Below are 24,486 nucleotides of genomic sequence, written 5' to 3'. Positions count from 1 at the left end.
TATAAAGTAGTCCTTGTGCATAGAGTTGTATAAAGTAGTCCTTGTGCATAGAGTTGTATAAAGTAGTCCTTGTGCATAGAGTTGTATAAAGTAGTCCTTGTGCATAGAGTTGTATAAAGTAGTCCTTGTGCATAGAGTTGTATAAAGTAGTCCTTGTGCATAGAGTTGTATAAAGTAGTCCTTGTGCATAGAGTTGTATGGTTGCAATTATTGTTTTTGTCTCAGCATCACTTTAAAAAAAAAACGTGGAATAGCTCTCATTTGAAGAAGACTGTGACAAAAATTTAAAAAAAAAAAGAAGAAAGTAAAAATCGGTCGTTTCGCGGAGGGATATGCGCTCCGCCTCCCAGGCGTGACGCCAGGACGGAGGAGTCGGGAAACAAGTCGGAAATTAAAAAACACAACTCCATGTCGGACTGCTTTAAATAGAGAGAAATTCATAAGGAAGCGACCAGCCTGACTCAATTATTCAAAGGTATGCGACGGGAAAAAAAACTATAGTTTTATCTACTAGATAAGCATGTTTCCAATAGGAAATGACCAAGTTTTTAATCAGTGAAGTTAGGCTTGGGTAGTTTTTCAGATGGGGGGGTTGTTGTAGCTAGCTAGCCAGTTAGCTAGAGAAGGGATTTTGCAAAAGTTATCTGGAGAGGGGAAGAGGAAACTAGCTAGACTTCGAGTGGGATAAAAACAAAAAAAAACGAGATTTGTGGTCTAAATAGGACGTGTTAACGTCAGCCATGTAAAACCACACGAATAACTTAGTGATTTGTAAACATCAATTCGGTTAACCCAACAGGCTAGCGAAGTTAGTTCATGAACATGTAGCGTGTTGAGCAAGCTAACGCTACTTGGCTAAGCTTAGCTGAACAAAACGTACTTAGCTAAGTTCACGTTAGCCAAATTGGATGAGTTTTTTTTTAAAATTAATTTTATATATTTTCCACTCTTCATAGCCATAACTAATCACATATCTATGAATGATGTATGTAGCTATCTCACACAAAATACATAGCTAGCTAACTATGTGTATACACATCAAGTGGAATTTGAGGTACCTGTGCTTTCGAGTTTAAGTTAGGCATGTCATGTTGTGTACCTTGGAAGTTAAATTTGTCACGTTGTTCAGTGTAACTAGTTACGTTTATATGGGCATCAGGACAAGCTTCAAGTGGTATAATGGTTGTGATTATGGGTCAAGTAAGTTAGTTTTTGATGTATCATCCTGCAGTGAAGATGTCACTGTGGGTTTCTGGTGTCAAATGATCATCCCATTTGGCAATTAGGCAATAATCCTCTTTGAGTACGACCTTGGATGGGGAGACATCTCATGTTTAGTTACCCGACTCATCCTTTTTTCTTCTCCATTTTCCACTTTCACCCTGTAGCCAGAGCATGCCATGTCAGAATTGTCTCAACATGCACACTGTTTGGTGCTTCCTGACCCTGCTTTACAGGACATCCAGGCAGGAAAATACTGAGGTGTGATGTGATCAGTTGCTGGACTCTGGGGATCTGTGCATGTTTCCTGTCATTAAAGTTATTGTATCGCTGTCATCGGTCACATGCCATTACAGCCTCACAGAAACCAGCATATTATTTGGTCAGGCTGTGTCTAGAGAGCTTGCTTGTCCATATCTTCATGGATGAAGCAGGCCTACGTGCATCTTTAGAGTCAGTAAATGGCCTACCTAGTCTCTTCTACATTTTTGTTTTCCTTGTATGTCATCTCACTTAATCGTGACACATGCAAAGCTTATTTATTTTTCCTGTGGTGACTGAAGTGTAGGGTATATTGTATTGCCTATAGAGCTCAATTAGTGCTTTTCCCCTATTGTACCAATGAAGGGGTAAACTGCCTAGTGCTGTTGAACAGCTGTGTGCCGTAAGGGAGGGATATGATGGGAAAGGATGGGAGAGGAAGCAGCTTTCAGTGACCTCACATCCTCTGCTAGGGCTGTTTTCAACAGCTGTGCGGCCATGCCTGTGTTTGTCGTCTTTCGGTCTCTGTCCACCCAGATATGTCTGCCTGTCTATCGGCCGGTTTTCCCCTGCCTCTCCACCCAGAAGTCTGTCTACCGGTTTTCCCGTCTGTCTACCCAGAGGTCTGTCTGTCCGTCAGGCTGTCTATCCCATCCATACATCGCCCAGATTGGGGCTTTGTGGGGCTGTTGCTTAGATTACTATCTCAAGCATACCAAACTCTTTGGCCTTTTAAAAACCTGCTGTATGTGAAATATTGTGTGCTATAGCGTGGTAGATAAATACATGTGACTCGAGATCAGGGTTTTCCAAACCCCCTCCCCTCCTCCTGCGTGCTCCAAGTCTATTTCTATGGCAACAAGCACTGTTCATGACACAAACAGTTCACACCCCTCTTGTTGGTTGGGAGAATTTAGCAGGTTTTAAAGCTTATTTCCTGCTATTCTACACATATTTAGTCAAGGGGCACAAAGAAAATGTTGCTGTTTTTTAAAGCACATTTTCTTGCAATTCTATACAATTCGGTGTATTCATGTGATATTTGAGTGTTGTAATTGTTTGGTCTATCTATGGGCATTTGACAATTTTATAAAAAGCTCTAAAGTATGTAATGACTATGACATTTTGAACCTTTATTTAACTAGTCAGTTAAGAACAAATTCTTATTTACAATGACGGCCTAGGAACAGTGGGTTTAACTGCCTGTTCAGGGGCAGAACGACAGATTTGTACCTTGTCAGCTCGGGGATTGAACTTGCAACCTTCCGGTTGGTAGTCCAACGCTCTAACCGCTAGGCTACCCTGCCGCCTCTACACTCTAACCGCTAGGCTACCCTGCCGCCTCTACACTCTAACCGCTAGGCTACCCTGCCGCCTCTACACTCTAACCGCTAGGCTACCCTGCCGCCTCTACACTCTAACCGCTAGGCTACCCTGCCGCCTCTACACTCTAACCGCTAGGCTACCCTGCCGCCTCTACACTCTAACCGCTAGGCTACCCTGCCGCCTCTACACTCTAACCGCTAGGCTACCCTGCCGCCTCTACACTCTAACCGCTAGGCTACCCTGCCGCCTCTACACTCTAACCGCTAGGCTACCCTGCCGCCTCTACACTCTAACCGCTAGGCTACCCTGCCGCCTCTACACTCTAACCGCTAGGCTACCCTGCCGCCTCTACACTCTAACCACTAGGCTACCCTGCCGCCTCTACACTCTAACCACTAGGCTACCCTGCCGCCTCTACACTCTAACCACTAGGCTACCCTGCCGCCTCTACACTCTAACCACTAGGCTACCCTGCCGCCTCTACACTCTAACCTCTAGGCTACCCTGCCGCCTCTACACTCTAACCACTAGGCTACCCTGCCGCCTCTACACTCTAACCACTAGGCTACCCTGCCGCCTCTATACTCTAACCACTAGGCTACCCTGCCGCCTCTACACTCTAACCACTAGGCTACCCTGCCGCCTCTACACTCTAACCACTAGGCTACCCTGCTGCCCCATGATGATGCACTACCCAGTTTTGAAATGGCACCTTGTGCATTTTACTATTACGACTTTCAAGAGTAAGTTTCAAGCCAGACTGAGTTCCTTTAAAAAAAAATAAGGTGACTCGCCCCACAGTTTGGGAACCACTGCTCTAGATGACATTGCTTTTATTTATTTTATATTAACCAGGTAGGCCAGTTGAGAACAAGTTCTCATTTACAACTGCGACCTGGCCAAGATTAAGCAAAGCAGTACAACTGCGACCTGGCCAAGAAAAAGCAAAGCAGTGAGACACCAAGAGTTACACATGGAATAAACAAACATCCAGTCAATAACACAATAGAAAAGTCTAAAAACAGGGTGTGGAAATGAGGTTAGGCAATAAATAGGCAGTAGCGGCGAATTAATTACAATTTAGCTATTAAACACTGGAGTGATAGATGTGCAGAAGATGAATGTGCAAGTAGAGATACTGGGGTGCAAAGGAGCAAAAAAAAAAAAAGACAATATGTGGATGAGGTAGTTGGATGGGCTATGTGCAGTGATCTGTGAGCTGCTCTGACAGCTGATGCTTAAAGTTAGAGGGAGATAATAGGCTTCAGTGATTTTTACAATTCGTTCCAGTCATTGGCAGCAGAGAACTGGAAGGAAAGGCGACCAAAGAAAGGAATAGTTTTTGGGGGTGACCAGTGAAATGTACCTGCTGGACCGCGTGCTACGGGTGGGTGCTGCTATGGTGACCAGTGGAGCTGAGATAAAGCGGGGCTTTACCTAGCAGAGACTTATAGATGACCTGGAGCCAGTGGGTTCGGTGCCGAATATGACGCGAGGGCCAGCCAACGAGGGCATACAGGTCACAGTGGTGGGTAGTATATGGGGCTTTGGTGGCAAAACGGATGGCACTGTGATAGACTGCATCCAATTTGCTGAGTAGAGTGTTGGCGATGTAATTTACAAAATGGCCTCAAGTCAAGGATCGGTAGGATAGTCAGTTTATCAAGGGTATGTTTGGCAGCATGAGTGAAGGAGGTTTTATTGCGAAATAGGAAGCCAACTAGATTTAATTTTGGATTGGTGATGCTGAATGAGAGTTTACAGTCTAACCAGACGCCTAGGTAGTTGTCCACATTCTAAGTCAGAATAGTGATGTTAGCCGTGTTGGCAGGGCCGGGCAGAAATCGGTTGAAGAGCATGCATTTAGTTTTGCTTGCATTTAAGAGCAGTTGGAGGCCACGGAAGGAGTGTTGTATGGCATTGAAGCTTGTCTGGAGGTTTGTTAATAGAATAACCAAAGAAGGGCCAGAAGTATACAGAATGGCGTCGTCTGCGTAGAGGTGGATCAGAGACTCACCAGCAGCAAGAGCGACATCATTGATGTGTACAGAGAAGAGAGTCGGCCTGAGAAGTGAACCCTGTGGCACCCTCATAGAGACTGCCAGAGGTCCGGACAACAGGCCCTCCGATTTGACACATTGAACTCTGCCTGAGAAGTAGTTGGTGAACCAGGCGAGGCAGTCATTTTGAGAAACCAAGGCCGAGTCTGCCGATAAGAATAGGGTGATTGACAGAGTAGAAAGCCTTGGCCAGGTCGATGTTTCCAACATGTTTTGTTCCCTTGCCGCGATACTAAGGTGTATGGTAATGCTGTTATCGTCCCAGTCCTAGATGTCACCTAACCTGAGGATTCTGTGTTGCAATATATTTCTAACAGCTGCTATTCTTCCCCCCCCAGGTTCTACACTAGACCTTAACCGAGGCGCTGGTCACCACATATGGACTAAACCAGAGACTCAGAAAGCGAGAGGGAGAAGAGGAGAGAATAGGTCCTTTTTCCCCCCCTATTTTGTATTTGCCTACGTTTGTAAATCCTCTGGGCTGTTGTGTCCCAGAGAGGGGGGGATCTCAGCTGGACTTGTTCCCCAAACTGCACTCCCCTCAGTGGGGTTGGTTGTGACCCAGTGCCAGGGTACATCCCACCTCACGGCAGGCTTTCCTTTCCTGAGCAGCTGTGTCCTGCCTGCGTCCTGCCTCTATTTCCTGTCCTTGGTGTGCAAGGCTAAGCCTCCTTTCTCTACCCCCCCAACCACCACACACACACACACACAAACATTCTCCCTCCCTGTTGACTGTGATCCAAGAAGAGGACTCGTCAATCACCTAACTTTCTGGTAAATTTCTCCCTCTCACCACAGACAGCAGCACCATGACCTCTATGTCCAGCCTCTTCTCCTTCACCAGTCCAGCTGTGAAGCGTCTGCTGGGGTGGAAGCAGGGGGACGAGGAGGAGAAATGGGCTGAGAAGGCTGTTGACGCTCTGGTCAAGAAACTGAAGAAGAAGAAGGGAGCCATGGAGGACCTGGAGAAAGCCCTCAGCAGCCCAGGACAGCCCAGTGAGTGACCCTGTCTGTAGTCATCAAATCACATTTATTTATATAGCCCTTTGTACATCAGCTCATATCTCAAAGTGCTGTACAGAAACCCAGCCTAAAACCCCAAACAGCAAGCAATGCAGGTGTAGAAGCACGGTGGCTAGGAAAAACTCCCTAGAAAGGCCAAAACCTAGAGAGGAACCAGGCTATGTGGGGTGGCCAGTCCTCTTCTAGCTGTGCCGGGTGGAGATTATAACAGAACATGGCCAAGATGTTCAAATGTTCATAAATGACCAGCATGGTCCAATAATAATAAGGCAGAACAGTTGAAACTGGAGCAGCAGCAGCACAGCCAGGTGGACTGGGGACAGCAAGGAGTCATCGTGTCAGGTAGCCCTGAGGCATGGTCCTAGGGTTCAGGTCCTCCGAGAGAGAAAGAGCGAATTAGAGAGAGCACACTTAATTCACACAGGACACTGAATAGGACAGGAGAAGTACTCCAGATATAACAAACTGACCCTAGCCCCCCGACACAAACTACTGCAGCATAAATACTGGAGGCTGAGATAGGAGGGGTCAGGAGACACTGTGGCCCCATCTGAGGACACCCCCGGACAGGGCCAAACAGGAAGGATATAACCCCACCCACTTTGCTAAAGCACAGCCCCCACACCACTAGAGGGATATCTTCAACCACCAACTTACCATCCTGAGACAAGGCCGATTATAGCCCACAAAGATCTCCGCCACGGCACAACCCAAGGGGGGGCGCCAACCCAGACAGGAAGATCACATCAGTGACGCACCCCTCCCAGGGATGGTATGAAAGAGCCCCAGTAAGCCAGTGACTCAGCCCCTGTAATAGGGTTAGAGGCAGAGAATCCCAGTGGAAAGAGGGGAACTGGCCAGGCAGAGACAGCAAGGGCGGTTCGTTGCTCCAGAGCCTTTCCGTTCACCTTCCCACTCCTGGGCCAGACAACACTCAATCATATGACCCACTGAAGAGATGAGTCTTCAGTAAAGACTTAAAGGTTGAGACAGAGTGTGTGTCTCTCACATGGGTAGGCAGACCATTCCATAAAAATGGAGCTCTATAGGAGAAAGCCCTGCCTCCAGCTGTTTGCTTAGAATTTCTAGGGACAATTTGGAGGCCTGCGTCTTGTGACCGTAGCGTACGTGTAGGTATGTACGGCAGGACCAAATCAGAGAGCTAGGTAGGAGCAAGCCCATGTAATGCTTTGTAGGTTAGCAGTAAAACCTTGAAATCAGCCCTTGCCTTGACAGGAAGCCAGTGTAGGGAGGTTCCAGTCAGGATTCTAGCAGCCCGTATTTAGCACTAACTGAAGTTTATTTAGTGCTTTATCCGGGTAGCCGGAAAGTAGAGCATTGCAGTAGTCTAACCTAGAAGTGACAAAAGCATGGATTAATTTTTCTGCATCATTTTTGGACAGAAAGTTTCTGAATTATGCAGTGTTATGTAGATGGGAAAAAAGCTGTCCTTGAAAAGGTCTTGATCTTTTCTTCAAAAGAGAGATCAGGGTCCAGAGTAACTCCGAGTTCTTTCACAGTTTTATTTGAGACGACTGTACAACCATTAAGATTAATTGTCAGATTCAACAGAAGATCTCTTTGTTTCTTGGGACCTAGAACAAGCATCTCTGTTTTGTCAGAGTTTAAAAGTAAAACGTTTGCAGCCATCCACTTCCTTATGTCTGAAACACATGCTTCTAGCGAGGGCAATTTTGGGGCTTCACCATGTTTCATTGAAATGTACAGCTGTGTGTCATCCGTATAGCAGTGAAAGTTAACATTATGTTTTCAAAGGACATCCCCAAGAGGTAAAATATATATAGTGAAAACAATAGTGGTCCTAAAACGGAACCTTGAGGAACACCAAAATTTACAGTTGATTTGTCAGAGGACAAACCATTCACAGAGACAAACTGATATCTTTCCGACAGATACGATCTAAACCAGGCCAGAACTTGTCCGTGTAGACCAATTTGAGTTTCCAATCTCTCCAAAAGAATGTGGTGATCGATGGTATCAAAAGCAGCACTAAGGTCTAGGAGCACGAGGAGAGATGCAGAGCCTCGGTCTGATGCCATTAATATGTCATTTACCACCTTCACAAGTGCAGTCTCAGTGCTATGATGGGGTCTAAAACCAGACTGAAGCATTTCGTATACATTGTTTGTCTTCAGGAAGGCAGTGAGTTGCTGCGCAACAGCCTCTTCTAAAAATTTTGAGAGGAATGGAAGATTCAATATAGGCCGATAGATTTAAAAAAATATATATTTTCTGGGTCAAGGTTTGGCTTTTTTTTTAGTGAGTTTGGTACACATCCGGTGGATAGAGAGCCGTTTATTATGTTCAACATAGGAGGGCCAAGCACAGGAAGCAGCTCTTTCAGTAGTTTAGTTGGAATAGGGTCCAGTATGCAGCTTGAAGGTTAAGAGGCCAAGATTATTTTCATCATTGTGTCAAGAGATATAGTGCTAAAACACTTGAGCGTCTCTCTTGATCCTAGGTCCTGGCAGAGCTGTGCAGACTCAGGACAACTGAGCTTTTAAGGAATACGCAGATTTAAAGAGGAGTCTGTAATTTGCTTTCTAATAATCATGATCTTTTCCTCAAAGAAGTTCATGAATTTATCACTGCTGAAGTGAAAGCCATCCTCACTTGGGGAATCCTGCTTTTTAGTTAGCTTTGCGACAGTATCAAAAAGGAATTTCGGATTGTTCTTATTTTCCTCAATTAAGTTAGAAAAATAGGATGATCGAGAAGCAGTAAGGGCTCTTCGGTACTGTCTTTCCAAGCTAGTCGGAAGACTTCCAGTTTGGTGTGGCGCAATTTCCGTTCCAATTTTCTGGAAGCTTGCTTCAGAGCTCGGGTTTTTCTGTGTACCAGGGAGTTAGTTTCTTATAAGAAATGTTTTTAGTTTTTAGGGGTGCAACTGCATCTAGGGTATTGCACAAGGTTAAATTGAGTTCCTCAGTTAGGTGGTTAACTGATTTTTGTTCTCTGGCGTCCTTGGGTAGACAGAGGGAATCTGGAAGGACATCAAGGAATCTTTGTGTTGTCTGTGAATTTATAGCACAACTTTTGATGTTCCTTGGTTGGGGTCTGAGCAGATTTGTTGCAATTGCAAACGTCATAAAATGGTGGTCCGATAGTCCAGGATTATGAGGAAAAACATTAAGATCCACAACATTTATTCCATGGGACAAAACTAGGTCCAGAGTATGACTGTGACAGTGAGTGGGTCCAGAGACATGTTGGACAAAACCCACTGAATCCGGGCCAGGTGTAAGAGAGACACTGTCTGTTTGGATGAGAGTCTGCTAGATGACTTTATAGCAGCAATCATACTTGGTCCGGGCCAGGTGTGAGAGAGACACTGTCTGTTTGGATGAGAGAGTCTGCTAGATGACTTTATAGCACCAATCATACTTGGTCCGGGCCAGGTGTGAGAGAGACACTGTCTGTTTGGATGAGAGAGTCTGCTAGATGACTTTATAGCAGCAATCATACTTGGTCCGGGCCAGGTGTGAGAGAGACACTGTCTGTTTGGATGAGAGAGTCTGCTAGATGACTTTATAGGAGCAATCATACTTGGTCCAGATATTTTCAAACCTTTCCCTAAAACCCGTCTCTCTCCTGCCCTGCCAGGTAAGTGTGTGACCATCCCTCGGTCTCTGGACGGTCGTCTCCAGGTGTCTCACAGGAAGGGTCTCCCCCACGTTATCTACTGCAGAGTGTGGAGGTGGCCCGACCTACAGTCTCACCACGAGCTCAAGCCTCTGGAGGTGTGTGAATACCCCTTTGGCTCCAAGCAGAAGGAGGTCTGCATTAACCCCTACCACTACAAGAGAGTAGAGAGCCCAGGTACGTAACCACTAGCTTGTAGCTAGTACATACTGGTATCTTAAGTCATGTTCGTTCCTACTATAGTATTGATCTGATGCATTGAAAGACCTAGCCTATACGTGCTGGCTTTGTGGCTGTTGTGGACGTCCTTCTGCAGGGACTGAACATGTACACAGTAAGGAGAATCTGACTTAAGTTGAAATAGAGTACTACATTCTTGACCAGTTAACCAATTGAAGGAGAGTACTGAATCCTTGACTACTTGTACTATTTGTTTTTAATTTCTAAGAAATATGTCTCAAGGTGATTTTCCTCCAAAACAATATGAGGCCATTCTGGCTGCTACCCTAGAGATGGATGTGTTGTGTCTCTTCTGAGTGACATGATATCTGCTCTTGGATTGGTTAAGACAAAGCTGTCAGTCACATGTCGTGGGAGGAGCAGAGCGCAGTTACAGATGGTCTGATCAGTAGGATCTGCATCATATTAGCATGTTTTTAGAATTAAATTTGGGGGGGGGGGCAACTGTTATTGACACCATGTACCACAGCCCCCGATGACAACAGGTCATGAGAATATTAATTTACATTACATTTAAGTCATTTAGCAGATTCCTTTATTAGTGTGTAGTACCTTTGTTTTCACTGGTTTCAAATTAAATACTAGTGTCCCAAGGTTTTTATTTATTAAACATTTTTGATATAAAGACCACTTCAAATCAATATGTATATTTAAAATCTCGTTCTCCACCAGTGCTGCCTCCGGTGTTGGTGCCTCGCCACAGTGAGTTCAACCCCCAACACAGCCTCTTGGTCCAGTTCAGGAACATGACTCACAACGAGCCCCACATGCCCGTGAACGCCACCTTCCCAGAGTCCTTTCAGCAGCACAGCGGGGGCAGTGGCTCCTCCTTCCCAATCTCCCCCAACTCCCCCTACCCTTCCTCCCCAGCCTCCAGCGGAGGGGTGGGCACCTACCCCAACTCGCCTGCCAGCTCCGGACCCTCCAGCCCCTTCCAGCTTCCAGGTAGATGTCAGTATTCACTCCTATCCTTTATCATGCACCTATGTGTTTATTGATAGCTGCTTTTACAATATAATAGGCTAACAGCATATGTTATGTATTCACACTGGGTTTTCACACTTGTCCACGTCACCTGGTCTCTCACTGCCTTTGGCCTCTGTCCACGTCACCTGGTCTCACACTGCCTTTGGCCTCTGTCCACGTCACCTGGTCTCTCACTGCCTTTGGCCTTTATGATGTCCACGTCACCTGGTCTCTCACTGCCTTTGGCCTCTGTCCACGTCACCTGGTCTCACACTGCCTTTGGCCTCTGTCCACGTCACCTGGTCTCTCACTGCCTTTGGCCTTTATGATGTACTGTCCACGTCACCTGGTCTCTCACTGCCTTTGGCCTTTATGATGTACTGTCCACGTCACCTGGTCTCACACTGCCTTTGGCCTTTATGATGTACTGTCCACGTCACCTGGTCTCACACTGCCTTTGGCCTTTATGATGTACTGTCCACGTCACCTGGTCTCACACTGCCTTTGGCCTTTATGATGTACTGTCCACGTCACCTGGTCTCTCACTGCCTTTGGCCTTTATGATGTACTGTCCACGTCACCTGGTCTCACACTGCCTTTGGCCTTTATGATGTACTGTCCACGTCACCTGGTCTCACACTGCCTTTGGCCTCTGTGATGTCCACGTCACCTGGTCTCTCACTGCCTTTGGCCTTTATGATGTACTGTCCACGTCACCTGGTCTCACACTGCCTTTGGCCTTTATGGTGTACTGTCCACGTCACCTGGTCTCACACTGCCTTTGACCTCTGTCCACGTCACCTGGTCTCACACTGCCTTTGGCCTCTGATGTCCACGTCACCTGGTCTCTCACTGCCTTTGGCCTCTGTCCACGTCACCTGGTCTCTCACTGCCTTTGGCCTCTGTCCACGTCACCTGGTCTCACACTGCCTTTGGCCTCTGTCCACGTCACCTGGTCTCTCACTGCCTTTGGCCTTTATGATGTGATGTCCACGTCACCTGGTCTCTCCATGCCTTTGGCCTCTGTCCACGTCACCTGATCTTACACTGCCTTTGGCCTTTATGATGTACTGTCCACGTCACCTGGTCGCTCACTGCCTCTGTACACGTCACCTGGTCTCTCACTGCCTTTGGCCTCTGTCCATGTCACCTGGTCTCACACTACCTTTGGCCTCTGTGTGTAAATGTAAAAGGCAAGTAAGATTGCCATTTAAAATAACAATTTTTTCCCCTTTTTTTCTGATGAAAATGGAATCAGAAATTTGTGGAGAACAATTTGGTTTGATTTTTCTAACCATTTCTGATACGAACCAGGGTCTTCTGCCAGCCAGGGGGACAGTCTAAAGTGTATACCGACGGTCTGCATCAGGGTGACTGGTGAGCGCCAGTCAGTGCACCCATCTCTGGACACTGCATGGGGTCTGACCTCCTGTTCTGGTGAATATATCCCCAGCCAGTGACGTTTGCTGCTGCACTTATCCACAACAGAGACACGGGCCGTTGTAGTCAGGCAGAATGGCAGTGTGGGAAAGAGGATTGAATTGCCCCCCCAGGTCTGAATCACTGCAGTGCTATCACTTCTGTGTGTTGAATTGCCCCCCCCAGGTCTGAATCACTGCAGTGCTATCACTTCTATGTGTCGAATTGCCCCCCAGGTCTGAATCACTGCAGTGCTATCACTTCTGTGTGTTGAATTGCCCCCCAGGTCCCAGGTCTGAATCAGGTCTGCAGTGCTATCACTTCTATGTGTTGAATTGCCCCCCAGGTCTGAATCACTGCAGTGCTATCACTTCTGTGTGTTGAATTGCCCCCCCCCAGGTCTGAATCACTGCAGTGCTATCACTGCCCCCCAGGTCTGTGTGTTGAATTGCCCCCCAGGTCTGAATCACTGCAGTGCTATCACTTCTATGTGTTGAATTCACTGCAGTGCTATCACTTCTGTGTGTTGAATTCCCCCCCCAGGTCTGAATCACTGCAGTGCTATCATGTCTGAATCACTTCTGTGTGAATCACTGCAGTGCTATCACTTCTGTGTGTTGAATTGCCCCCCCCCCAGGTCTGAATCACTGCAGTGCTATCACTTCTATGTGTTGAATTGCCCCCCCCCCAGGTCTGAATCACTGCAGTGCTATCACTTCTGTGTGTTGAATTGCCCCCCCCCAGGTCTGAATCACTGCAGTGCTATCACTTCTGTGTGTTGAATTGCCCCCCCCCAGGTCTGAATCACTGCAGTGCTATCACTTCTGTGTTGAATTGCCACCCCCCACCCAGGTCTGAATCACTGCAGTGCTATCACTTCTATGTGTTGTGCCACCCCCCCCCCGGGTCTGAATCACTGCAGTGCTATCACTTCTATGTGTTGAATTGCCCCCCCCCAGGTCTGAATCACTGCAGTGCTATCACCCCCCCCCAGGTCTGAATCACTGCAGTGCTATCACTTCTATGTGTTGAATTGCCCCCCCCCCCAGGTCTGAATCACTGCAGTGCTATCACTTCTATGTGTTGAATTGCCCCCCACCCAGGTCTGAATCACTGCAGTGCTATCACTTCTATGTGTTGAATTGCCCCCCCCCAGGTCTGATCACTGCAGTGCTATCACTTCTATGTGTTGAATTGCCCCCTAGGTCCACTGCAGTGCTATCACTTCTATGTGTTGAATTGCCCCCCCCAGGTCTGAATCACTGCAGCCCCCCCCAGGTCTGAACTGCAGTGCTATCACTTCTATGTGTTGAATTGCCCCCCCCCAGGTCTGATTCACTGCAGTGCTATCACTTCTATGTGTTGAATTGCCCCCCCCCAGGTCTGAATCACTGCAGTGCTATCACTTCTATGTGTTGAATTGCCCCCCACCCAGGTCTGATTCACTGCAGTGCTATCACTTCTATGTGTTGAATTGCCCCCCCCCCCAGGTCTGAATCACTGCAGTGCTATCACTTCTATGTGTTGAATTGCCCCCCCCAGGTCTGAATCACTGCAGTGCTATCACTTCTGTGTGTTGAATTGCCCCCCCCCAGGTCTGATTCACTGCAGTGCTATCACTTCTATGTGTTGAATTGCCCCCCACCCAGGGTCTGAATCACTTCTGCAGTGCTATCACTTCTATGTGTTGAATTGCCCCCAGGTCTGAATCACTGCAGTGCTATCACTTCTATGTGTTGAATTGCACCCCCCACCCAGGTCTGATTCACTGCAGTGCTATCACTTCTATGTGTCTGAAATTGCTATCACTTCTATGTGTTGAATTGTCCCCCAGGTCTGAATCACTGCAGTGCTATCACTTCTATGTGTTGAATTGCCCCCCAGGTCTGAATCACTGCAGTGCTATCACTTCTATGCAGTGGTGGAAAATATACTCCATACTTCTACTTGAGTAAAAGTATCTGGGTTTTAAATATACTTAAATTATCCGTACTTTTACTTTTGACACTTAACATTCCTCATATTAAGCAAAGCAGAGGGCACACAACTTTAAAAACATTTTTTATTTACAGATAACCAGGGTCATACTCAAACACCATTTTAAAAACAAATAATTTGTGTTGAGTGAGTCCTCCAGATCAGAGGCAGATGACCAGGGATGTTTAGTGTGAGTTGGACCATTGTTTGTCCTGCTAAGCATTCAAAATGTAACAAGTCATTTTGGGTGTCAGGGAGAATGTACATTTTCTTTAGAAATGTAATGAAGTAGAAGTTAAATGGTAGTACAGAAACACTGCAGAGCTATCGCTTCTGTGTTGAATTGCCCCCCCCCCCTTATGAAACACTGCAGTGCTATCACTTCTGTTGAATTGCCCCCCTTATGAAACACTGCAGAGCTATCACTTCTGTGTTGAATTGCCCCCCTTATGAAACACTGCAGAGCTATCACTTCTGTGTTGAATTGCCCCCCCTTATGAAACACTGCAAAGCTATCACTTCTGTGTTGAATTGCCCCCCTTATGAAACACTGCAGAGCTATCACTTCTGTGTTGAATTGCCCCCCTTATGAAACACTGCAGAGCTATCACTTCTGTGTTGAATTGCCCCCCCCTTATGAAACACTGCAGAGCTATCACTTCTGTGTTGAATTGCCCCCCTTATGAAACACTGCAGAGCTATCACTTCTGTGTTGAATTGCCCCCCTTATGAAACACTGCAGAGCTATCACTTCTGTGTTGAATTGCCCCCCCTTATGAAACACTGCAGAGCTATCACTTCTGTGTTGAATTGCCCCCCCCCCTTATGAAACACTGCAGTGCTATCACCTCTGTGTTGAATCCCCCCTTATGAAACACTGCAGTGCTATCACTCCTGTGTTGAATTGCCCCCCCCCGGATATGAAACACTGCAGTGCTATCACTTCTGTGTTGAATTGCCCCCGTTATGAAACACTGCAGTGCTATCACTCCTGTGTTGAATTGCCCCCCCGTTATGAAACACTGCAGTGCTATCACTCCTCTGTTGAATTGCCCCCCGGGTATGAAACACTGCAGTGCTATCACCTCTGTGTTGAATTGCCCCCCCCCAGGTACATCTCCAGAGAAATCTGGCCACCCTCTAAGCAAGGTGGTAACCTGTAGATGTCTGGTCTGTAGGAAGATTAGCCTTCTCATTAAAACAAAAACATTACCAATTGTCCCCAGCCACGCCCCATTTTTCTCCATTTCTGTCCTCCATAAGTGGTTGTGTAATACAAAACAAATGGGACTGTCCATAGAGCCACACATTAGTGTTCCATGTGACGGATGTGTGTGAAACCCTACACCTGTTTCCGGGTAGAGAAAGATCCTGTGGTGGTGGCTGGGTTTTCACTCCTCTTGGGAGTTGTCGGTGTGTGTGTGTGTGTGTGTGTGTGTGTGTGTGTGTGTGTGTGTGTGTGTGTGTGTGTGTGTGTGTGTGTGTGTGTGTGTGTGTGTGTGTGTGTGTGTGTGTGTGTGTGACTGTGGACGTTCGACTCTTCTTGTGTATGTGTCCGTCCGCTGTACGTGTGTGGACAGCCATTTGTCATCTGCAGCAGCTGGTCTCCTTAACTATCCGTCCATTGTGGTCTTCCCTTCCAGCTGATACCCCACCCCCGGCTTACATGCCCCCTGACGAGCAGATGGGACAGGAGGGGTCCATGGAGACCAGCAGCAGCGGGCCCAGGAACATGCCTAGTGGGGGTGAGGAGTCGGAATTGACACTTTATTTAACATGGGATGATTTATTTTTTATTTTCTTGTGATCACAGGAATTCCTGCTTTCAGACATTATCCGTCATTCATTCTAATTGTCTACGTCGTCCTGATCACATAGCAGTCAATACAAATTGAAATCGTAACGTTATGGCTAACTACTGTTCCCGGAAGGAAGGGGAAACGAGGTACGTCATACTCTTGCGACTTCTGTTGAAGGATCTACAATCACTCATGACAAGGCCAATGAAATCCATGCCTCGCTGGAAGCCCCGCCTTCCACAGGTGATAAGTGGCTCGATTTAAATTCTTTCAATTTAATACCGTTCTTCCCCAGAGCCCAGAAATGGGTCTCATGGCCAAACAAGTGTTGTCTCTCGTTTCCCTCCTTCAGGGAACAGTAGTTACAGTCATAAGGTTTTGTAACCTTTCAGGCAGTTAACTTCGCTACAACATACCTTGGAGAAATATATCATCTCTCCCCAAGCCGACCCCAACAGATACTAAATGAAACGGCCCATGACAAACCATCCATACCCGACCCAACCAGATGTGGCAGTCTGGGTATTGAGCACACTGAGTGCTCCTTAGTGACCCTTTCCCAGTCGTAAGCACACTGGGCTACACTGAGGGCAGTGATATTCAGGCGATAACCTTGAGGACGTGTGTGGTGATGCCCAACTCGTCTCCTATAGTCAACTCTTTAAACAACTACTCGAGACGCTGCCAGACTCCTTGTGGAGTGGGCACACACACCGCTAGGTGACCTTTAACCTTTTGCTGCTGCATGACAGGGAAATAGCCTCCACAATCCAGGTGGAGAAACGCTGCTGAAGGAGCGCCCTGCCACCAGCTGGATTGGCATAACAGACCCCGAAGCTGGTCACAACAGTATAGCTTGGGTCCGTTCAATGTACGTGCATAAATCTTGCACCAGACACAGGGCGTGCAACCTCCGTTGTTCTTCAGAAGGAGGGCCGTGGAAAAAGAAAATGGCTCAAAGCTAAGGACATAGCCGTGACTTGTGTCGAAGGCTGCATTTGGACAACTTAGTCTCCCGGGGCGAACTGAGTACAGGAAGGTTGTACAGATAGCATGTAGAGGTCTCGAACTCGTTTATCTGTGGCATGCTAGCTGTTATGCATGCCAGCTGTTATGCATGCCAGCTGTTATGCATGCCAGCTGTTATGCATGCCAGCTGTTATGCATGCCAGCTGTTATGCATGCATGCCAGCTGTTATGCATGCATGCCAGCTGTTATGCATGCATGCCAGCTGTTATGCATGCCAGCTGTTATGCATGCCAGCTGTTATGCATGCCAGCTGTTATGCATGCCAGCTGTTATGCATGCCAGCTGTTATGCATGCCAGCTGTTATGCATGCCAGCTGTTATGCATGCTAGCTGTTATGCATGCTAGCTGTTATGCATGCTAGCTGATGTTAGCCATGATAAGAATTCTAAGCTAGGTTAGCTATCCTATTTGACTGCAGCACGGTCCGTTTAGAATAACTAAGTGATTAAAAAAATATATAAATATATATATATATATTTTTTTACCGTATACTAAACAAGTGGGCTAACCTAGCAATTTCACCATTAGGAAGCCGGAATAGCTAGCAGTAACTAGCTCACCCCAGCAAGTTGGCTAAACTGGCTAGCACGCTATGCAACGCTTGTTAGCTAGCTTGGTGTCTACGTAGGACCGGATGGACCCGGACCCTTCTGGGACGAGTCAAGCGGTGCTTAACCAAGGCAGGTGATGGGGGGGATACTCACAGAACCTGGTTGCCCTCTCTCTTGGAGTAGCCTCTCATAACCCGAAGACGGAGCTCACAGGAGCTGCGACCCGACCAATAACCCAAACCATCGCCGCATCCCTCAACTTAGACTCAGCTGTGGTACGGGCACCCAGGAGAGGAAGTGACTATCGGGAACACCAAGCCCCCTAAAGAATGCTACATGATTGTCAAGAGAACCTGCACCGCGGACTAGTAAGGGAACAGTGCCAGCTGTGCCCTCTTCTCCGCAACGAACTGATTGGAGCGAGGGCAGCCTGAGCGCCGAGACATGCAGTGCCTTCAGAAAGTATTCAGACCACATTTAACATGACAGCCTTATTCTAACATGTATTCAATCTACACACTAGCCCACAATGACCAAGCAAAAACTGTAGCTTTTTTTTTTAATGTGCTAATTTATACAAATAAACTGAGATCACAGGTATTTACTATGTACCATCTTTGCCATAATCATAAATGAAAGGGAACTCCAATATGGCGGCAACTGGTGAACTTGACAGGGTAGCCTAGTGGTTAGAGTGTAGAGGCGGCAGGGTAGCCTAGTGGTTAGAATGTAGAGGCGGCAGGGTAGCCTAGTGGTTAGAGTGTAGAGGCGGCAGGGTAGCCTAGTGGTTAGAGTGTAGAGGCGGCAGGGTAGCCTAGTGGTTAGAGTGTAGAGGCGGCAGGGTAGCCTAGTGGTTAGAGTGTAGAGGCGGCAGGGTAGCCTAGTGGTTAGAGTGTAGAGGCGGCAGGGTAGCCTAGTGGTTAGAGTGTAGAGGCGGCAGGGTAGCCTAGTGGTTAGAGTGTAGAGGCGGCAGGGTAGCCTAGTGGTTAGAGTGTAGAGGCGGCAGGGTAGCCTAGTGGTTAGAGTGTAGAGGCGGCAGGGTAGCCTAGTGGTTGGTTAGAGGTAGAGGCGGCAGGGTGGCCTAGTGGTTAGAGTGTAGAGGCGGCAGGGTGGCTAGTGGTTAGAGTGTAGAGGCGGCAGGGTGGCCTAGTGGTTAGAGTGTAGAGGCGGCAGGGTGGCCTAGTGGTTAGAGTGTAGAGGCGGCAGGGTGGCCTAGTGGTTAGAGTGTGGTTAGTGGTTAGAGTGTAGAGGCGGCAGGGTGGCCTAGTGGTTAGAGTGTAGAGGCGGCAGGGTGGCCTAGTGGTTAGAGTGTAGAGGCGGCAGGGTGGCCTAGTGGTTAGAGTGTAGAGGCGGCAGGGTGGCCTAGTGGTTAGAGTGTAGAGGCGGCAGGGTGGCCTAGTGGTTAGAGTGTAGAGGCGGCAGGGTGGCCTAGTGGTTAGAGTGTAGAGGCGGCAGGGTGGCCTAGTGGTTAGAGTGTAGAGGCGGCAGGGTGGCCTAGTGGTTAGAGTGTAGAGGCGGCAGGGTGGCCTAGTGGTTAGAGTGTAGAGGCGGCAGGGTGGCCTAGTGGTTAGAGTGTAGAGGCGGCAGGGTGGCCTAGTGGTTAGAGTGTAGAGGCGGCAGGGTGGAGGCGGCAGGGTGGCCTAGTGGTTAGAGTGTAGAGGCGGCAGGGTGGCCTAGTGGTTAGAGGTAGGCGGCAGGGTGGCCTAGTGGTTAGAGTGTAGAGGCGGCAGGGTGGCCTAGTGGTTAGAGTGTAGAGGCGGCAGGGTGGCCTAGTGGTTAGAGTGAGGCGGCAGGGTGGCCTAGTGGTTAGAGTGTAGAGGCGGCAGGGTGGCCTAGTGGTTAGAGTGTAGAGGCGGCAGGGTGGCCTAGTGGTTAGAGTGTAGAGGCGGCAGGGTGGCCTAGTGGTTAGAGTGTAGAGGCGGCAGGGTGGCCTAGTGGTTAGAGTGTAGAGGCGGCAGGGTGGCCTAGTGGTTAGAGTGTAGAGGCGGCAGGGTGGCCTAGTGGTTAGAGTGTAGAGGCGGCAGGGTGGCCTAGTGGTTAGAGTGTAGAGGCGGCAGGGTGGCCTAGTGGTTAGAGTGTAGAGGCGGCAGGGTGGCCTAGTGGTTGGTTAGAGGCGGCAGGGTGGCCTAGTGGTTAGAGTGTAGAGGCGGCAGGGTGGCCTAGTGGTTAGAGTGTAGAGGCGGCAGGGTGGCCTAGTGGTTAGAGTGTAGTGGCAGGGTGGCCTAGTGGTTAGAGTGTAGAGGCGGCAGGGTGGCCTAGTGGTTAGAGTGTAGAGGCGGCAGGGTGGCCTAGTGGTTAGAGTGTAGAGGCGGCAGGGTGGCCTAGTGGTTAGAGTGTAGAGGCGGCAGGGTGGCCTAGTGGTTAGAGTGTAGAGGCGGCAGGGTGGCCTAGTGGTTAGAGTGTAGAGGCGGCAGGGTGGCCTAGTGGTTAGAGTGTAGAGGCGGCAGGGTGGCCTAGTGGTTTAGAGGCGGCAGGGTGGCCTAGTGGTTAGAGTGTAGAGGCGGCAGGGTAGCCTAGTGGTTAGAGTGTAGAGGCGGCAGGGTAGCCTAGTGGTTAGAGTGTAGAGGCGGCAGGGTAGCCTAGTGGTTAGAGTGTAGAGGCGGCAGGGTAGCCTAGTGGTTAGAGTGTAGAGGCGGCAGGGTAGCCTAGTGGTTAGAGTGTAGAGGCGGCGGCCTAGTGGTTAGAGTGTAGAGGCGGCAGGGTAGCCTAGTGGTTAGAGTGTAGAGGCGGCAGGGTAGCCTAGTGGTTAGAGTGTAGAGGCGGCAGGGTAGCCTAGTGGTTAGAGTGTAGAGGCGGCAGGGTAGCCTAGTGGTTAGAGTGTAGAGGCGGCAGGGTAGCCTAGTGGTTAGAGTGGTTAGAGTGTAGCGGCAGGGTAGCCTAGTGGTTAGAGTGTAGAGGCGGCAGGGTAGCCTAGTGGTTAGAGTGTAGAGGCGGCAGGGTAGCCTAGTGGTTAGAGTGTAGAGGCGGCAGGGTAGCCTAGTGGTTAGAGTGTAGAGGCGGCAGGGTAGCCTAGTGGTTAGAGTGTAGAGGCGGCAGGGTAGCCTAGTGGTTAGAGTGTAGAGGCGGCAGGGTAGCCTAGTGGTTAGAGTGTAGAGGCGGCAGGGTAGCCTAGTGGTTAGAGTGTAGAGGCGGCAGGGTAGCCTAGTGGTTAGAGTGTAGAGGCGGCAGGGTAGCCTAGTGGTTAGAGTGTAGAGGCGGCAGGGTAGCCTAGTGGTTAGGTGTAGAGGCGGCAGGGTAGCCTAGTGGTTAGAGTGTAGAGAGGCGGCAGGGTAGCCTAGTGGTTAGAGTGTAGAGGCGGCAGGGTAGCCTAGTGGTTAGAGTGTAGAGGCGGCAGGGTAGCCTAGTGGTTAGAGTGTAGAGGCGGCAGGGTAGCCTAGTGGTTAGAGTGTAGAGGCGGCAGGGTAGCCTAGTGGTTAGAGTGTAGAGGCGGCAGGGTAGCCTAGTGGTTAGAGTGTAGAGGCGGCAGGGTAGCCTAGTGGTTAGAGTGTAGAGGCGGCAGGGTAGCCTAGTGGTTAGAGTGTAGAGGCGGCAGGGTAGCCTAGTGGTTAGAGTGTAGAGGCGGCAGGGTAGCCTAGTGGTTAGAGTGTAGAGGCGGCAGGGTAGCCTAGTGGTTAGAGTGTAGAGGCGGCAGGGTAGCCTAGTGGTTAGAGTGTAGAGGCGGCAGGGTAGCCTAGTGGTTAGAGTGTAGAGGCGGCAGGGTAGCCTAGTGGTTAGAGTGTAGAGGCGGCAGGGTAGCCTAGTGGTTAGTGTTGGACTAGTAACCGGAAGGTTGCAAGTTCAAACCCCCGAGCTGACATGGTACAAATCTGTCGTTCTGCCCCTGAACAAGGGAGTTAACCCACTGTTCCTAGGCCGTCATTGAAAATAAGAATTTGTTCATAATTGACTTGCCTAGTTTAAATAAAGGTAAAAAATAAAATAAAATGAAAGCCCAGTATCAGGTCATACCAGGAGAGGGCATAGGAATAGTGCATATAAGCCTTGAATAGAGACGTAACATCTTCTAATTCCTTCCCTTTTTAGAATGAGAATATAATATTTTGAAGAACTTAATGTAAATACTCTATAATGCAGGTGACAATCGTTCCTGCTACATTAGGCTTTGTCATTTCGGTCTCATTAGCCATCTTACTTATTGCTATAGCCAGGCTAAGCAATTCTAAAGATAACTAATTGTTTGGTTCTCATGGTTCTCATGTTTCCTAATCACAAACCTCCAGAGGGTGAGCACTCTCTACCACTAAGGGACAGTTTAGTTGGCGCAACGTAAGACTGGCTCGTTGTCCAGTGTGTTTTCAAAATGGCGCGACTCGTTCGTGTTCGCACCGAGCTGGATAATTAAAGTAATGAATACGAGCCTCACGCTTATCACCTGTGCGAGGCTGGGCTCCCAGCGAGGTGTTGATTTCATCGGCCTCGTTAGGTGTAATTGTCGCGAGAGTAGGAAGGAACCATGGGCACAACAAATGCACCACGTCGTTCATGAATTGATCAAATTAAATTGTACATTTTCAAGATTACGCGTCCCTTTTCCTTTACAACACAGAAGGGCCCCTGTAGATGTGGAGTATGAGAAACCTGGCCACTGGTGCAGTATTGTGTTGAACAACCTCTCCACCTTGTCCCTGTAGATGTGCAGCCAGTGGAGTACGAGGAACCGAGCCACTGGTGCAGTATTGTGTACTATGAGTTGAACAACAGAGTGGGTGAGGCCTACCATGCTTCTTCTACCAGCGTCCTGGTGGATGGCTTCACTGACCCCTCCAACAACAAGAACCGCTTCTGCCTGGGGTTGCTCTCCAACGTCAACCGTAACTCAACCATAGAGAACACACGCCGCCACATCGGTAAAGGTGAGCAGGGCAACACATTGAGATGAATAGATTCGTTTAAAGTGGATATGAGGTTCAGAGAACGTGTGGGAAGGAATGGTGAGAAACATGCATTTTTTGTTTTGTTATTACTGTTGGCGCCAGAAATTTAGCCAGGTGTCATTACTCTACTGGTGGAGCTAGAAACACTTAGCATTTAGCTTATTTTTTTAACTTGCTCTCTCTCGGCCACCTGTACTGTTGGAGGTGTATGCAGAGTGTCTGAGTGACACCAGTATCTTTGTTCAGAGTTGTAACTCTCGTTCTTTCTCTCCTCAGGGGTCCACCTGTACTATGTAGGGGGTGAGGTGTATGCAGAGTGTCTGAGTGACACCAGTATCTTCGTTCAGAGTCGTAACTGTAACTATCATCACGGTTTCCACCCCACCACGGTGTGTAAGATCCCTAGTGGCTGCAGTCTGAAGATCTTTAACAACCAGGAATTTGCTCAGCTACTGGCCCAGTCTGTGAACCATGGCTTTGAGGCTGTCTACGAACTGACCAAGATGTGCACCATCCGAATGAGCTTTGTAAAGGTGATATGTACATTTTGATTTGAAAGTTTCTACTAGTTTCAGTACTATGTACAATTCACTGTTTTTATCATCTTGGCCATTGATTTAAAAAAAAAACATTTTGTGGAAATTACAATAATTTAATTGAGAGCGAATCTGCAGTGTTGAGAATAACATTAGGGCACATTGCTTTTTTAATATTTTTTACTAGGCTTTTTAAAATCTTATTTTTTTTGAACTAGGTTAACTGGTCTAGGAACAGTTAAAGAACAAATTCGGGTTATTTTTAACTGGTCTAGGAACAGCGGGTTAACCTAGGAACAGTGGGTTAACTGCCTGTTCAGGGGCAGAATGACAGATTTGTACCTTGTCAGCTCGGGGATTCGAACTTGCAACCTTTCGGTCCAACGCTCTAACCACTAGGCTACCCTGCCTCCCCATAACATTGTGCAATGGAAAATTAGGATTTCTTATTGGATAATTTGCTGTTTCACTCCTTTTCTGACCATTTACCTCCTTTCGTGAATATGACCCAGCTTTATCTCTCTTTCTCCCACCCAACAGGGCTGGGGAGCTGAGTATCACCGACAAGATGTCACCAGTACCCCCTGTTGGATAGAAGTTCATCTTCACGGCCCTCTGCAATGGCTGGATAAAGTGCTGACACAAATGGGCTCTCCTCTCAACCCCATCTCTTCAGTGTCCTAATGGTTACCCCACAGACCAGACTCTCAACCCCCCCCATCTCGTCAGTACACTAATGGTTAACCCCCCCCCCCCAACCGACCAGACTCTCAACCTCCCATCTCTTCAATGTCCTTAAGGTGGCTTGCCAGGCTGGGAGATTCTTTCACATTTTTTCCAAACTTATCTTTATAATTTTTTTTGCAATGTTTAATGAGCAAAAGCAGGTCTTCAAAGGCTGAACTGTTTCCGCAATCTGACGGCAGAAGGGGTTTTGTACCCAGAGCAGCAGAATTATGTTGAGAAAGAGCAGAAGATAGATGTTAAAACCGACAGAATATTCAGAGTAGCGGCACAAAATATTGGACAAACTACTGCTCTGAGTCATCACTACCAACCATGTGCTTCTATTGAGAGTAGTAGGACTTGAAAGCATGTACCTTAAATGTTTCTGATTTTGCATTAAAAAAAATGTTTTTATGTTTGGTAATGATTTTTCTTTCTGTAAGTTTCAGCTAAAAGAAAATGATGTATCACTACTCTGCCTTTACCACAGTCAAACTACTTGTGATTTTACTCTAACTTTAATTTCTTGCCATCTTAAGGTATAGATATCATTATGTTCACTATTAGACCCAGATCTCATAACAAAATGTTAACTTTTTAAAAATAGTTTCTATCGCTAGAAGAAAAAAAAAAAAAACACTGATTTACTGCCTTAAATAAAGTATGTCTAACTAATAAATATGATATGGTGGATTCATTTACTCAATGCTTTGAACAGATGACAAGCTAGGAACATCACACTTATCCTCATAACTTTAACTGATTGTTATTTTTTTTACCTTTATTTAACCAGGCAAGTCAGTTAAGAACATT

General features: G+C 47.8%; 1 protein-coding gene across 7 annotated transcripts; it reads left to right on the top strand.

Moving 5' to 3' along the window:
- Window positions 1-326: 326 nt before the first annotated feature.
- Window positions 327-24,097, top strand: LOC124010921 (mothers against decapentaplegic homolog 5). 7 transcript variants are annotated; one of them, XM_046323726.1, is made up of 10 exons: window positions 327-475; window positions 5,207-5,297; window positions 5,667-5,864; window positions 9,516-9,731; window positions 10,467-10,745; window positions 12,075-12,197; window positions 15,800-15,901; window positions 22,169-22,390; window positions 22,688-22,944; window positions 23,488-24,097. In XM_046323726.1, exons 3-10 carry the CDS (start codon window positions 5,678-5,680, stop codon window positions 23,629-23,631), a joined length of 1,530 nt encoding a protein of 509 aa, XP_046179682.1. In that variant the 5' UTR covers window positions 327-475; window positions 5,207-5,297; window positions 5,667-5,677; the 3' UTR covers window positions 23,632-24,097. The 7 variants fall into 7 exon arrangements, with proteins under 7 accessions (XP_046179682.1, XP_046179681.1, XP_046179686.1 ...); XM_046323725.1 differs by having other exon boundaries at window positions 5,207-5,520; XM_046323730.1 differs by having other exon boundaries at window positions 328-475; window positions 5,207-5,520; window positions 10,467-10,739; window positions 12,075-12,137.
- The last annotated feature ends 389 nt before the right edge of the window (window positions 24,098-24,486 follow it).

Source organism: Oncorhynchus gorbuscha, linkage group LG23, assembly GCF_021184085.1.
Source record: "Oncorhynchus gorbuscha isolate QuinsamMale2020 ecotype Even-year linkage group LG23, OgorEven_v1.0, whole genome shotgun sequence".
In the NCBI taxonomy this organism is placed as follows: domain Eukaryota; kingdom Metazoa; phylum Chordata; class Actinopteri; order Salmoniformes; family Salmonidae; genus Oncorhynchus; species Oncorhynchus gorbuscha.
The sequence above is the reverse complement of the archived record's forward strand: the minus strand, read 5'-3'. Positions and strand labels throughout refer to the sequence as shown.

Excerpts from the sequence above, each read along its gene's own strand:
- LOC124010921 (XM_046323726.1), top strand. The coding sequence starts at position 5,678 with ATGACCTCTATGTCCAGCCTCTTCTCCTTCACCAGTCCAGCTGTGAAG. Across the intron at positions 15,902-22,168 it reads CAGGAACATGCCTAGTGGGG|ATGTGCAGCCAGTGGAGTAC; the intron begins GTGAGGAGTCGG and ends TTGTCCCTGTAG. Across the intron at positions 22,945-23,487 it reads TCCGAATGAGCTTTGTAAAG|GGCTGGGGAGCTGAGTATCA; the intron begins GTGATATGTACA and ends CCCACCCAACAG.